Source organism: Glandiceps talaboti, chromosome 12 (genome assembly GCF_964340395.1).
Source record: "Glandiceps talaboti chromosome 12, keGlaTala1.1, whole genome shotgun sequence".
NCBI lineage: Eukaryota > Metazoa > Hemichordata > Enteropneusta > Spengelidae > Glandiceps > Glandiceps talaboti.
The window spans coordinates 1,011,176-1,024,856 of record NC_135560.1 but is presented as its reverse complement, the minus strand read 5'-3'; the positions used below and the strand labels follow the sequence as shown (position 1 = coordinate 1,024,856).

Here is a 13,681-nt window from a genome sequence, read left to right as displayed (position 1 = left end):
GTAGTGTTGGTGGGTATCATTAATAAACCCAGTAGTGTTGGTGGGTATCATAAATAAACCCTGTAGTGTTGGTGGATATCATTAATAAACCCAGTAGTGTTGGTGGGTATCATAAATAAACCCAGTAGTTTTAGTGGGTATCATCAATAAACCCTATAGTGTTGGTGGATATCATCAGTAAACCTAGTAGTATTGGTGGGTATCAGGTATCATTAATAAACCCCGTAGTGTTGATGGGTATCTTAAATAAACCCAGTAGTGTTGGTGGGTATCATAAATAAACCTAGTAGTGTTGGTGGATATCATTAATAAACCCAGTAGTGTTGGTGGGTATCATAAATAAACCCAGTAGTTTTGGTGGGTATCATAAATAAACCTTTTAGTGTTGGAGGGTATCATTAATAAACCCAGTAGTGTTGGTGGGTATCATCAATAAACCCTATAGTGTTGGTGGATATCATCAGTAAACCCAGTAGTATTGGTGGGTATCATTAATAAACCCCGTAGTGTTGGTGGGTATCTTAAATAAACCCAGTAGTGTTGGTGGGTATCATCAGTAAACCCAGTAGTATTGGTGGGTATCATTAATAAACCTAGTAGTGTTGGTGGGTATCATTAATAAACCCAGTGGTGTTGGTGGGTATCATTAATAAACCCAGTAGTTTTGGTGGGTATCATCAATAAACCCTGTAGTGTTGGTGGGTATCATCAATAAACCCAGTAGTATTGGTGGGTATCATTAATAAACCCAGTAGTATTGGTGGATATCATCAGTAAACCCTGTAGTGTTGGTGGGTATCATCAATAAACCCAGTAGTATTTGTGGGTATCATAAATAAACCCAGTATTGTTGGTGGGTATCATTAATAAACCCAGTGGTGTTGGTGGGTATCATAAATAAACCTAGTAGTGTTGGTGGATATCATTAATAAACCCAGTAGTGTTGGTGGGTATCATAAATAAACCCAGTAGTTTTGGTGGGTATCATAAATAAACCTTTTAGTGTTGGAGGGTATCATTAATAAACCCAGTAGTGTTGGTGGGTATCATCAATAAACCCTATAGTGTTGGTGGATATCATCAGTAAACCCAGTAGTATTGGTGGGTATCATTAATAAACCCCGTAGTGTTGGTGGGTATCTTAAATAAACCCAGTAGTGTTGGTGGGTATCATCAGTAAACCCAGTAGTATTGGTGGGTATCATTAATAAACCCAGTAGTGTTGGTGGGTATCATTAATAAACCCAGTGGTGTTGGTGGGTATCATTAATAAACCCAGTAGTTTTGGTGGGTATCATCAATAAACCCTGTAGTGTTGGTGGGTATCATCAATAAACCCAGTAGTATTGGTGGGTATCATTAATAAACCCAGTAGTATTGGTGGATATCATCAGTAAACCCTGTAGTGTTGGTGGGTATCATCAATAAACCCAGTAGTATTTGTGGGTATCATAAATAAACCCAGTAGTGTTGGTGGGTATCATAAATAAACCCAGTAGTGTTGGTGGGTATCATTAATAAACCCAGTAGTGTTTGTGGGTATCATTGATAAACCCAGTAGTGTTGGTGGGTATCATCAGTAAACCCAGTAGTGTTGGTGGATATCATCAGTAAACCCAGTAGTATTGGTGGATATCATCAGTAAACCCTGTAGTGTTGGTGGGTATCATCAATAAACCCAGTAGTATTTGTGGGTATCATAAATAAACCCATGTAGTTTTGGTGGGTATCATAAATAAACCATGTAGTGTTGGTTTTTGTCATCAATAAACCCTGTAGTGTTGATGGGTATCATCAATAAACGCAGTAGTTTTGGTGGGTATCATAAAAAAAACAGTAGTTTTGGTGGGTATCATAAATAAACCCAGTAGTTTTTGTGGGTATCATCAATAAACCCTGTAGTGTTGGTTTTTGTCATCAATAAACCCTGTAGTGTTGATGGGTATCAATAAACCCTGTAGTGTTGGTGGGTATCATCAGTAAACCCAGTAGTGTTGGTGGGTATCATCAATAAACCCTGTAGTGTTGGTGGGTATCATCAGTAAACCCAGTAGTGTTGGTGGGTATCATCAGTAAACCCAGTAGTGTTGGTGGGTATCTTCAATAAACCCAGTAGTGTTGGTGGGTATCTTCAATAAACCCAGTAGTGTTGGTGGGTATCATTAATAAACCCAGTAGTATTGGTGGGTATCATCAATAAACCCTGTAGTGTTGGTGGGTATCATCAGTAAACCCAGTAGTGTTGGTGGGTATCATCAATAAACCTAGTAGTATTGGTGGGTATCATCAATAAACCCTGTAGTGTTGGTGGGTATCATCAGTAAACCCAGTAGTGTTGGTGGGTATCATCAATAAACCCAGTAGTGTTGGTGGGTATCATCAATAAACCCTGTAGTGTTGGTGGGTATCATCAATAAACCCTGTAGTGTTGGTGGGTATCATCAGTAAACCCAGTAGTGTTGGTGGGTATCTTTAATAAACCCAGTAGTGTTGGTGGGTATCATCAATAAACCCTGTAGTGTTGGTAGGTATCATCAGTAAACCCAGTAGTGTTGGTGGGTATCATCAATAAATCCAGTAGTGTTGGTTGGTATCATCAGTAAACCCAATAGTATTGGTGGGTATCATAAATAAACCCAGTAGTGTTGGTGGGTATCATAAATAAAGCCAGTAGTGTTGGTGGGTATCATCAATAAACCCTGTAGTGTTGGTGGGTATCATCAGTAAACCCAGTAGTATTGGTGGGTATCATCAATAATCCAAATAGTGTTGGCGGGTATCATCAATAAACCCTGTAGTGTTGGTGGGTATCATCAATAAACCCAGTAGTGTTGGTTGGTATCATTAATAAACCATGTAGTGTTGGTGGGTGTCCTAAATAAACCCTGTAGTGTTGGTGGATATCATTAATAAAACCAGTAGTGTTGGTGGGTATCATCAATAAACCCTGTAGTGTTGGTGGGTATCATAAATAAACCATGTAGTGTTGGTGGGTATCATAAATAAACCCAGTAGTGTTGGTTGGTATCATGAATAAACCATGTAGTGTTGTAAACCCAGTAGTGTTGGCAGGTATCATTAATAAACCCAGTAGTGTTGGTGGGTATCAGGAATAAACCCAGTAGTGTTGGTAGGTATCATCAATAAACCCAGTAGTGTTGGTGGGTATCATCAATAAACCCAGTAGTGTTGGTGGGTATCATCAATAAACCATGTAGTGTTGGTGGGTACCATAAATAAACCCAGTAGTGTCGGTGGGTATCATCAATAAACCCTGTAGTGTTGGTGGGTATCATAAATAAACCATGTAGTGTTGGTGGGTATCTTTAATAAACCATGTAGTGTTGGTGGGTATCATAAATAAACCCAGTAGTGTTGGTGGGTATTATAAATAAACCCAGTAGTGTTTGTGGGTATCATAAATAAACCCAGTAGTGTTGGTGGGTATCATGAATAAACCATGTAGTGTTGTAAACCCAGTAGTTTTGGCAGGTATCATGAATAAACCCAGTAGTGTTGGTGGGTATCATGAATAAACCCAGTATTGTTGGTGGGTATCATAAATAAACCCAGTAGTTTTGGTGGGTATCATAAATAAACACAGTAGTATTGGTGAGTATCATCAGTAAATCCAGTAGTGTTGGTGGGTATCATAAATAAACCCAGTAGTGTTGGTGGGTATCATGAATAAACCCAGTAGTGTTGGTGGGTATCATGAATAAACCCAGTAGTGTTGGTGGGTATCATAAATAAACCCAGTAGTGTTGGTGGGTATCATAAATAAACGCAGTAGTATTGGTGAGTATCATTAATAAACCCAGTAGTGTTGGTGGGTATCATAAATAAACACAGTAGTATTGGTGAGTATCATTAATAAACCCAGTAGTTTTGGTGGGTATCATAAATAAACACAGTAGTATTGGTGAGTATCATTAATAAACCCAGTAGTGTTGGTGGGTATCATTAATAAACCCAGTAGTGTTGGTTGGTATCATTAATAAACCCTGTAGTGTTGGTGGGTATCATAAATAAACCCAGTAGTATTGGTGTGTATCATCAGTAAACCTAGTAGTGTTGGTGGGTATCATCAATAAACCCTGTAGTGTTGGTGTGGGTATCATAAATAAACCCTGTAGTATTGGTGGGTATGCAGATTTGAATTTGATAGTTCTTGGTTGTGTATTTTTCCAAACTATAGAATGAACATTTTTTTATTTTTAAGAATATCATGCTGATGCAATTAATTGCCAGTCTTCTTAGAAGTACTGAAATTTATGTTATAACTTCTACAGTTTAAAATAACAGTTTAAATTATTCAATTTTAATAACAGGAATCCATGGAAAAGCAGTTATGTAACCCATCCCTGACAATAGCTGATTTGACAAAGATGGAAGCACCAAGTAATATTCATACTGGAATGATGGCTTTACACAAATATCAGGAGCAGATTAAAAGACTACCCCAAATATGGTAATGATATTTATAGTTGTATTTCAACTTTTGGGGGAATTTAATCATTGTATGCCTGTGTCTGTCTGTTTGACCTTTCCATTAAAACGTAATCATATATTTTCCTCTGTAAAGACTGTATTGTATATTACAGGACTATAAAAGTGGAACTACCTATGTGTTTTGAATAAATGTTACTTTGATAATATTGTCTTAAAAGAAACTGAACCATATCAGGAATAAGTAACTTATAATTTCATTGTATTAATGTATCTGCCTTTGTTTTAGTTTTTGATTGTCTCTTGATTTTTGAACTGTATTTATTGTTTGCATTTTACCTCCATAAGGGTAGGTTATGTTATGTTTTGTGTGTGTGTGTGTGTGTGTGTGTGTGTGTGTGTGTGTGTGTGTGTGTGTTTGTGTTTGTATGTGTATGTGTGTGTGTGTGTGTGTGCATGTGTGTGTGTGTGTGTGTGTGTGTGTGTGTGTGTGTGTGTGTGTGTGTGTGTGTGTGGCTATCTGTCTGTGGACACGATATCTCACCATTAAAGACAGAACTGCCCTATATAAAGAGGATTATGGCTAATCCATGCAAATGTGGGAAATTCAAACTGCTGTACAGAGCACTAGCTTCTGGGTCTTGTTTTCAGCATTTTTTCTGTGCTCCGAGAAACACACAGGTCATGTATCATGTACAAATTGTTTGTGAATGTTGTAGGATGGTAACTTGATACACAAATTAGTTGAAAATCAGTCTGTTTGTTTCATAGAATGAAAAAACCTTTCCAAATGAGACAAGTTCCCCTGCAAACAGCTGCTTAGATTGTGTGTCATTCAGGATTATTCAAATATGCGGCATTTGCATGTGAAAAAACAAGATATAGGGAATGTCTATATTTTGGTGATTACTTGCCAGTGAGTCATCACAAGTTCTCCAAAATACAGTCAGTCATATGTAAATATGGTCCCAGGCGCCGCCAGTTGCATGTTTAAGGAAACTTGCTGCTTATCTTCCATATGCTAATCGCAAGAACTGCTTAGATTTTGGTAAACATCCAATAAACGTCAATTGGTCATTTGCATAATTGATTATTTTTAATAATTTTACTATATCTACACGTTCCAAATTCAACATTACTTGGTACATGGGTTAGCCATAACAAAGAGCATATGCCATATATAGTTTGCTGATGTACCTTATAGTTTTAATGAATAATTTGCATAATTAATGATTTGCAGTAATGAGGTTACAGCTTAAGAATGCACACTTCAACTTCTGCAACATTGGTACATATATCAACCAAAACAAAACACACATGTCTTAAAAAGTATGTGTAGTTTTTACTTTTGATAAATAATTTGCATAATTAATTATTTTTCCATAATGTGGCAATATGTTAAAGGCCAAGGTCCACTATATAAAGAGGATTATGGGTAATGTATGCATATGCGGGAAATTCAAACTGCTGTAAGGAGCACTGACTTTGCCCTCATGTCTTTATCCAATTTTGCACTGAAAAAGTTTCACATGGCTCTCATATTTCATATATACTGTTTGTAAATATATAGTGATGCAACATGAGTAGAAATAACTGACGTTGACTAAGTTTGGTAGCCAATATAGCAGGTTTACCGTCAAACTGACCCAAAATTTGTTTCAAATTTGTCTAGTAAAAACAGTTGGCCAGTTGTCAATTAGGCTTACAAGTTACACAAAGCATGATAAGACACTGTGAATGGTGCAAATAAACAACGTGCGAAATGCCAAATACCGAATGCAAACAATACAAGCGAACAGAAGAGTCTGTGTGCACTCTGTTAGCCCAATATTTTGCCTAAAATCAAGCTCACATGTGCGAACGGTATGTGAAAATGATACTGTTTGTTACTGAAATAGAATGACATAAAATGAAACCAAAATGTTTCTCAGTTTGATCGATGTACGTTCTGGGTTGCTACACTCCTGAGTAAAATCACAATTTCATACAACTTTTTGTGCGCGCGACAAGTGTTTTCTGTCATCAAGTAGTTGTGTCGTTGACGTACCTATACCTAGTTGGCAGTGATGTATATAATAGCCGGTTACCTACCGGTCACAATGCCCAGCTATAACTTATAACCACAACAGTTTAGTTGTGGGACCGGCTAAGGAAAGTACTAAAACCTGACGACCATTGAAAAAAATTCTAAGGTCGGAAAATTAAATACGAGTTTCCCAAAAGTACTAATAGCAAGTAAAATACCCAAAGTGTAAAAAAAAAAGAAATAAATTCATAATTATTTGGAAAACATTTGAGGATTACGCAGTAAAACAAGACTGGCCACGCTATCGCTAGCGAAAGCCTTCGAACTAGTTTCATAGGGACCGGACGTTGAAGGAAGCGCGAAGCGAAGTGTGAGGTCAATATAATGTGACGTCTCATGATGTATGATGCAACAACACGACGTTTACGTAGAGTGTAATTAAATGTTTTCTAAACTTCAGCGGAAAGAAATTTTGTCGATCGGATACGGATTATTTTCAAATTCTTAAAACATCTGAGAAAAATGAAGAGAGGAAGCAAAATGTAGCACTGACAGACACGATAGACGTACGTGTATAGGAGGCGAGGCACACCATGTGGTGCAAACTGGACAATGATCGTGTGTGTCACGTATATGGCATCAGATGTAATACATGTAGCTAACCAAATATTCTTGGAATGCAGCCTTTCTTGTAACAAGTATTGGAAATTGTCAGAAACCTGAGGATTTTATGACTGAATGTATTGCGATCAAGAATTGCCATACTTTCAGTTAAATTTTCTGATGACCCCAAAGAAAGACATGTTTGAAACATTTAGTGCGACATTTGATACTGATAAACGAGTGATATAATTCATAAACAAATCTAACGTTGGCAACTCTTTTTTCTGTAATGATCATCAAATTTCAAGGACAACTGTCTATATTGTACACATAGATCATACATCACTGCCTAGTCTAGTTCCTATACCTTTCGACTGTTCTCTACGATCTCTAGCTCTGTGCATGTTGTGGAGATGAACGTAACGTGAACTGACAAGACTACAAGTACAATCATGGAGGCATCATAAATATTTGTTTCGTTCAAATTTGAAAGTTGAGAAATCGTATTAAATTCTTTCCAGATTTCTCAAAAATCTTTTCCATATGTTTTGGCACTATCCAGCAATAATCCTCGTCATGTAAATGACATCGACTGACATCGTAGTCAAACATACGCACGGAGACAGAGCGGAGACCAAACAAGAGTCCGTACTCACCCCATCACGACGTATGCATTTATGCTTTTGTTTTGAAATAGCTGGGGTGGTACTCGTACACATCGGGATAACTCGGAGAAGCACATGTTTGTGATTTTATTGACTGTTTTCTGAGACGGGACATTGGGTTTGGAAATACAAGTTTAGTCAATCATAAAACAGCCATAACAGATACTTTCAAAGAATTAGAACACGGAAGGAAAATAACGGGAACATCAATGACATTTCTACCAAACTCAAGATCGCACGTAGCTATCTACCTAGTGTACAGTAAGTATGGAAGTGCAAAGCTTAGTCCGCTCTGACCCGTGCGATACTTGTGAAGTTAATTTTGAAGTTTTCACGATTATGTTGTCAAAACATAATCGACCTACATGTAATCTGTAAAAAAAATTCTCATCTATCTAACGATTTTGGTGTGATAACAATCGACCAAATGCCAACGCCAGTGTGTACGTGTGCAACTGTAATCTAGTACCTTGTACAAATGATAGAAGTAAGTAAGTTTGTTCGTACCCAAGAATTTCAGTTTACAATTTCAATGATACAAATTGTCACTGTGTAATAGTGTTTGGATCGTGTTAGAACAGGTCCCTCAAAATATAATTTTTCTGGTTATAATTTGTATGTATAAGTTTATAGAAATATGTGTTTCACCCAGACTGGGTGTCTGGCCGTACGTACGCACCGGAAAAAAACGTAGCAGAATCACTGCCACTAGACTTGAAAAAAAAATATAACAAGGGACTCTTCGGATTAGGCAAGAACTACATGTAACCAATATGTGTGAACAGCCACTATTATGTTGATAAACTACCTGGGTCGGATTTACCAAATGCTCCTCCCAGATAAACAAACGTATTCCGTTGCACATGCGCAAACCTACTTCCGTAGCATGGGCACATAGCCTGTTTGGACCTTGGCCTTTAAGTATGCAAGCGTCAAATTTCACATAGTTTCAAATAATTAATTTTCCAATTACAGGGTACATCATGTATAATACCTATAGCTCAGAATTCCAAGAGAGTGTGTAAGACAAAAAAATCTATGGTTTTGCCATTCAGTTTAACTCTGGTACTGTACATTGTGACCTTGTTTTAAATATTTTAATGTATGATTTTGAGCACAACTTCTTATGATGATTTATAAATAATATTATATTATTATTATAATAAAGTATAATTGTAATACTAGGTCAAGGTTATTTGAATATTGACCACCCTGCATGTGGTAGTTTGTTATGCTGAGTTCAAAAATGGGTCTTTTTATGCATATATGTTGCCATGGTAACCAAAATAACCATACTACTGGGGTACCGGTATGCTAATTATTTTTCCAAAATTTGACATAAAGCATGGAAAAAAATAAAATTTAGTATGCAAATTTCCTTGTTTTTTGGTGCTATCTGTTCTGTCTGGACTTGAAAATGCAGTATGATGTTAGAGATGTTTCCATTTAGATACAAAGTACACAAATGGCATGATTTAGTAAAAATATGTCTCTGACATATACCACCAACAAACAAATGAAGTTGGTATTAAAATGAATCCTACCCAAAGTGTTCGCGGTGCTTTTTTTCATTGCATATTTTGTTTGTACACAAAGGCTGTTGAAATTTGCTTATCAACCTAAATTTCATGCGTCGCCATTTTACTTCTGGGTTTATGGTACGTATAGAACATACCCTGAAAAGTGGAAACAAACTCATACTGCATTCAAATTGTAAAACATTTTACTGTCTCTGCAAAACATATTTTCACCAGGAAATTATATTTACCAGTATAGTCTTCAAGTTGTTCCTGTCATTTTTATTCACATGTTTAACGTTTCTGTAATTTGTACACGTTGATTTTGACATCTCAAATAAACATGCACTGCATCATGACATCTGTGATTAACACGTTGACGGTGACATTCAGATGTTTCAACTATCACATGAAAAAATGTACAAATCTGTTTGGAATTATGAAAACTGTTGCTGAATAGTCATTTTTCATGATTTTTTATCCACGTGCCCTCTGGGCAGGTAGCTTTGAAAATTACATGCCCAACCACAATTTCTACCTGCTGAATTTGTTTTATAGCATTAACTGTGGCACAGTAGTCATCCACTTCATATCGAGTTTGTCATTTTAAAGTAAGCACGGGTCTATGTACCAATCGTATAATAACAATGCAATCATGTTCCAAAAAATAGAGTCTGAGATATAGAATTGTTAATTTTGTCTTTGAACAAACAAATATCAGCTTGTTTTTTATCACTATTGTTCGTGTTTTTTAATAAAATTTTCCCAAACATTACAATTGTCTGGATGTGCAATAAATGATTATTACTGTAAAAATTATTTCATTCATTGTGTAAATTTGCCATGAACTATTTTATGATTTTATCAGGAGTACTAATACTTTCGGATAATTAATGAGTTTCAGTAATTAGGCTATATCTAAAGACTGTATACTTCAATTTCAATACCATTCAGTACATACATTAACCATAACAAATCGTATGTGACCTATACAATTTGTTGATGTACCTGACAGTGTTGATAAATAATTTGCATAATTGATGAGTTTCAGTAATTAGGCTATAACTTAAGAATATATATTTAAATTTTAATACAATTCAGTACGTATGTTAATCTTAATAAATCTCATATGTCCTGTAAAGTTTATTGATGTACCTTACAGTGTTAATGAAGAGGTAAGAGGCAAGATTTGATATTAAGTAATGATATGGAAACGCAACACAGTTCTATTTAGAGATTTTATGCAGGAACTTTTAATTTCATTTCATTTTTTTTATTGACCACATTTTAGGAATAAAGAAGATGCGGAAAACCTTGTTAAAATTGCAAATTCACTGAACATGAGTGATGTCGATAATGAGTTAATATGCAAATTAGCCTATACTTGCTCAGGATGCTTTGCACCATTGACGGCAGCATTAGGAGGAATTGTTGCCCAGGAAGGATTGAAAGCTTTGACAGGAAAATTTACACCACTCAATCAATGGGTATGTCATTTACAGTACTCAATCAATGGGTATGTCATTTACAGTACTCAATGGGTAGGTCATTTACAGTACTCAATCAATGGGTATGTCATGTCATTTACAGTACTCAATGGGTAGGTCATTTACAGTACTCAATCAATGGGTATGTCATTTACAGTACTCAATCAATGGGTATGTCATTTACAGTACTCAATGGGTAGGTCATTTACAGTACTCAATCAATGGGTATGTCATTTACAGTAATCAATGGGAATGTCATTTACAGTAAATCAATGGGTAGGTCATTTACAGTACTCAATCAATGGATATGTCATTTACAGTACTCAATGGGTATGTCATTTACAGTACTCAATCAATGGATATGTCATTTACAGTAAATCAATGGGTATGTCATTTACAGTACTTAATGGGTATGTCATTTACAGTAATCAATGGGAATGTCATTTACAGTAAATCAATGGGTAGGTCATTTACAGTACTCAATGGGTAGGTCATTTACAGTACTCAATGGGTATGTCGTTTACAGTACTCAATCAATGGGTATGTCATTTACAGTACTCAATGTTTAGGTCATTTACAGTACTCAATCAATGGGTATGTCATTTGCAGTACTCAATGGGTATGTCATGTCATTTACAGTACTCAATGGTTATGTCATTTACAGTACTCAATCAATGGGTAGGTCATTTACAGTACTCAATCAATGGGTATGTCATGTCATTTACAGTACTCAATGGGTATGTCATTTACAGTACTCAATGGGTAGGTCATTTACAGTACTCAATGGGTAGGTCATTTACAGTACTCAATGGGTATGTCATTTACAGTACTCAATGGGTATGTCATTTACAGTACTCAATGGGTAGGTCATTTACAGTACTCAATCAATGGGTATGTCATTTACAGTACTCAATGGGTAGGTCATTTACAGTACTCAATCAATGGGTATGTCATTTACAGTACTCAATGGGTAGGTCATGTCATTTACAGTACTCAATGGGTAGGTCATTTACAGTACTCGATCAATGGGTATGTCATTTACAGTACTCAATGGGTATGTCATGTCATTTACAGTACTCAATGGGTAGGTCACTTACAGTACTCAATCAATGGGTAGGTCATTTACAGTACTCAATGTTCCTTCAAGTTCTTGTTTATAATTATTTCGGTATCTTGAATCGCTAATTAATATCTAATTATAATACACACAGAAATACATATATTTAACTCAATTGAATCGTGCTGAATATGTGGGACGCTGCGCTGTGCCAAATATGTGTGGACGTGTATAATGAGTTTATTAAAATATACCAAAAATAAACAAGTAATGTAAATGTGACTCATAACTTGGGCCTTTATTACCTGTATATCATTATTATTTTCGGATACCACCAGAATTGTTGCCTCATGCCCCTGGGTTGAGGGAAGTAGTTGCTAGATAACAGCATGAGATCTGGGTTTACTGCCCAAGGCTGTATGGCAGAAGGCACAGATATGGGTTTATAGATCTAGGTTGTATGGCAGAAGGCACAGATCTGAGTTTACTGCCCAAGGCTGTATGGCAGAAGGCACAGATATGGGTTTATAGATCTAGGTTGTATAACAGAAGGCACAGACATGAGTTTACTGCCCAAGGCTGTATGGCAGAAGGCACAGATATGGGTTTATAGATCTAGGTTGTATGGCAGAAGGCACAGATATGGGTTTATAGATCTAGGTTGTATAACAGAAGGCACAGATCTGAGTTTACTGCCCAAGGCTGTATGGCAGAAGGCACAGATATGGGTTTATAGATCTAGGTTGTATGGCAGAAGGCACAGATCTGAGTTTACTGCCCCAGGTTGTATGGCAGAAGGCACAGATATGGGTTTATAGATCTAGGTTGTATGGCAGAAGGCACAGATCTGAGTTTACTGCCCCAGGTTGTATGGCAGAAGGCACAGATATGGGTTTATAGATCTAGGTTGTATAACAGAAGGCACAGATCTGAGTTTACTGCCCAAGGCTGTATGGCAGAAGGCACAGATATGGGTTTATAGATCTAGGTTGTATGGCAGAAGGCACAGATCTGAGTTTACTGCCCCAGGTTGTATGGCAGAAGGCACAGATATGGGTTTATAGATCTAGGTTGTATGGCAGAAGGCACAGATCTGAGTTTACTGACCCAGGTTGTATGGCAGAAGGCACATATATGGGTTTATAGATCAAGGTTGTATGGCAGAAGGCACAGATATGGGTTTATAGATCTAGGTTGTATAACAGAAGGCACAGATCTGAGTTTACTGCCCAAGGCTGTATGGCAGAAGGCACAGATATGGGTTTATAGATCTAGGTTGTATGGCAGAAGGCACAGATCTGAGTTTACTGCCCCAGGTTGTATGGCAGAAGGCATATGGGTTTATAGATCTAGGTTGTATGGCAGAAGGCACAGATATGGGTTTAGAAGGGCCTATAAGCCATGCTACCAGGGTTTCAAAAACTGATATGGCAGAGTGTACTGTTAATGATATGGAAAATGATTGCATTGGTAGAGCTCATGATTCTTCTGTAGTAATACATGGGGATATGATTATAGGTATGTGGTATATGATAATAACAATGTACTAAATATTTCAATTTATCTTACAGCTCTACCTTGATGTATGTGAAGTCCTCCCAGATATCAAAACTGTTGATCTACAAGAATTTCAACTCAGGTATTTATAATAGTACATATACTGTGATTTCTGGCAGTAAACTTTACATTACTTAAGTTTACTCTATCAATACACTGCATGAGATGAAATCATAGCTATGTGAGTTACAAGTTTGGTGTATAAGTTAAATCATTATATCAGATGAAATAATAGCTTTGTGAGTTACAAGTTAGGTGTGTAAGTTAAATCATTATATCAGATGAAATGATAGCTATGTGAGTTACAAGTTAGGTGTATA

The 13,681-nt window shown here is 36.6% G+C and overlaps 1 protein-coding gene across 3 annotated transcripts in view; it reads left to right on the top strand.

The window, feature by feature from the left end:
- LOC144443172 (ubiquitin-like modifier-activating enzyme 6) overlaps positions 1 to 13,681 on the top strand; it is a 179,940-nt gene that overhangs the window by 56,319 nt on the left and 109,940 nt on the right. For all 3 annotated transcript variants that reach the window (XR_013481672.1, XM_078132550.1, XM_078132549.1), the window contains 3 exons: positions 4,332 to 4,471; positions 10,552 to 10,747; positions 13,376 to 13,443. Coding sequence is in view for 2 of the 3 variants with exons in the window: in XM_078132550.1 (XP_077988676.1) it covers positions 4,332 to 4,471; positions 10,552 to 10,747; positions 13,376 to 13,443 (404 nt within the window). In the remaining variant the exon portion in view is untranslated. The remainder of the gene's footprint in view (positions 1 to 4,331; positions 4,472 to 10,551; positions 10,748 to 13,375; positions 13,444 to 13,681) is intronic.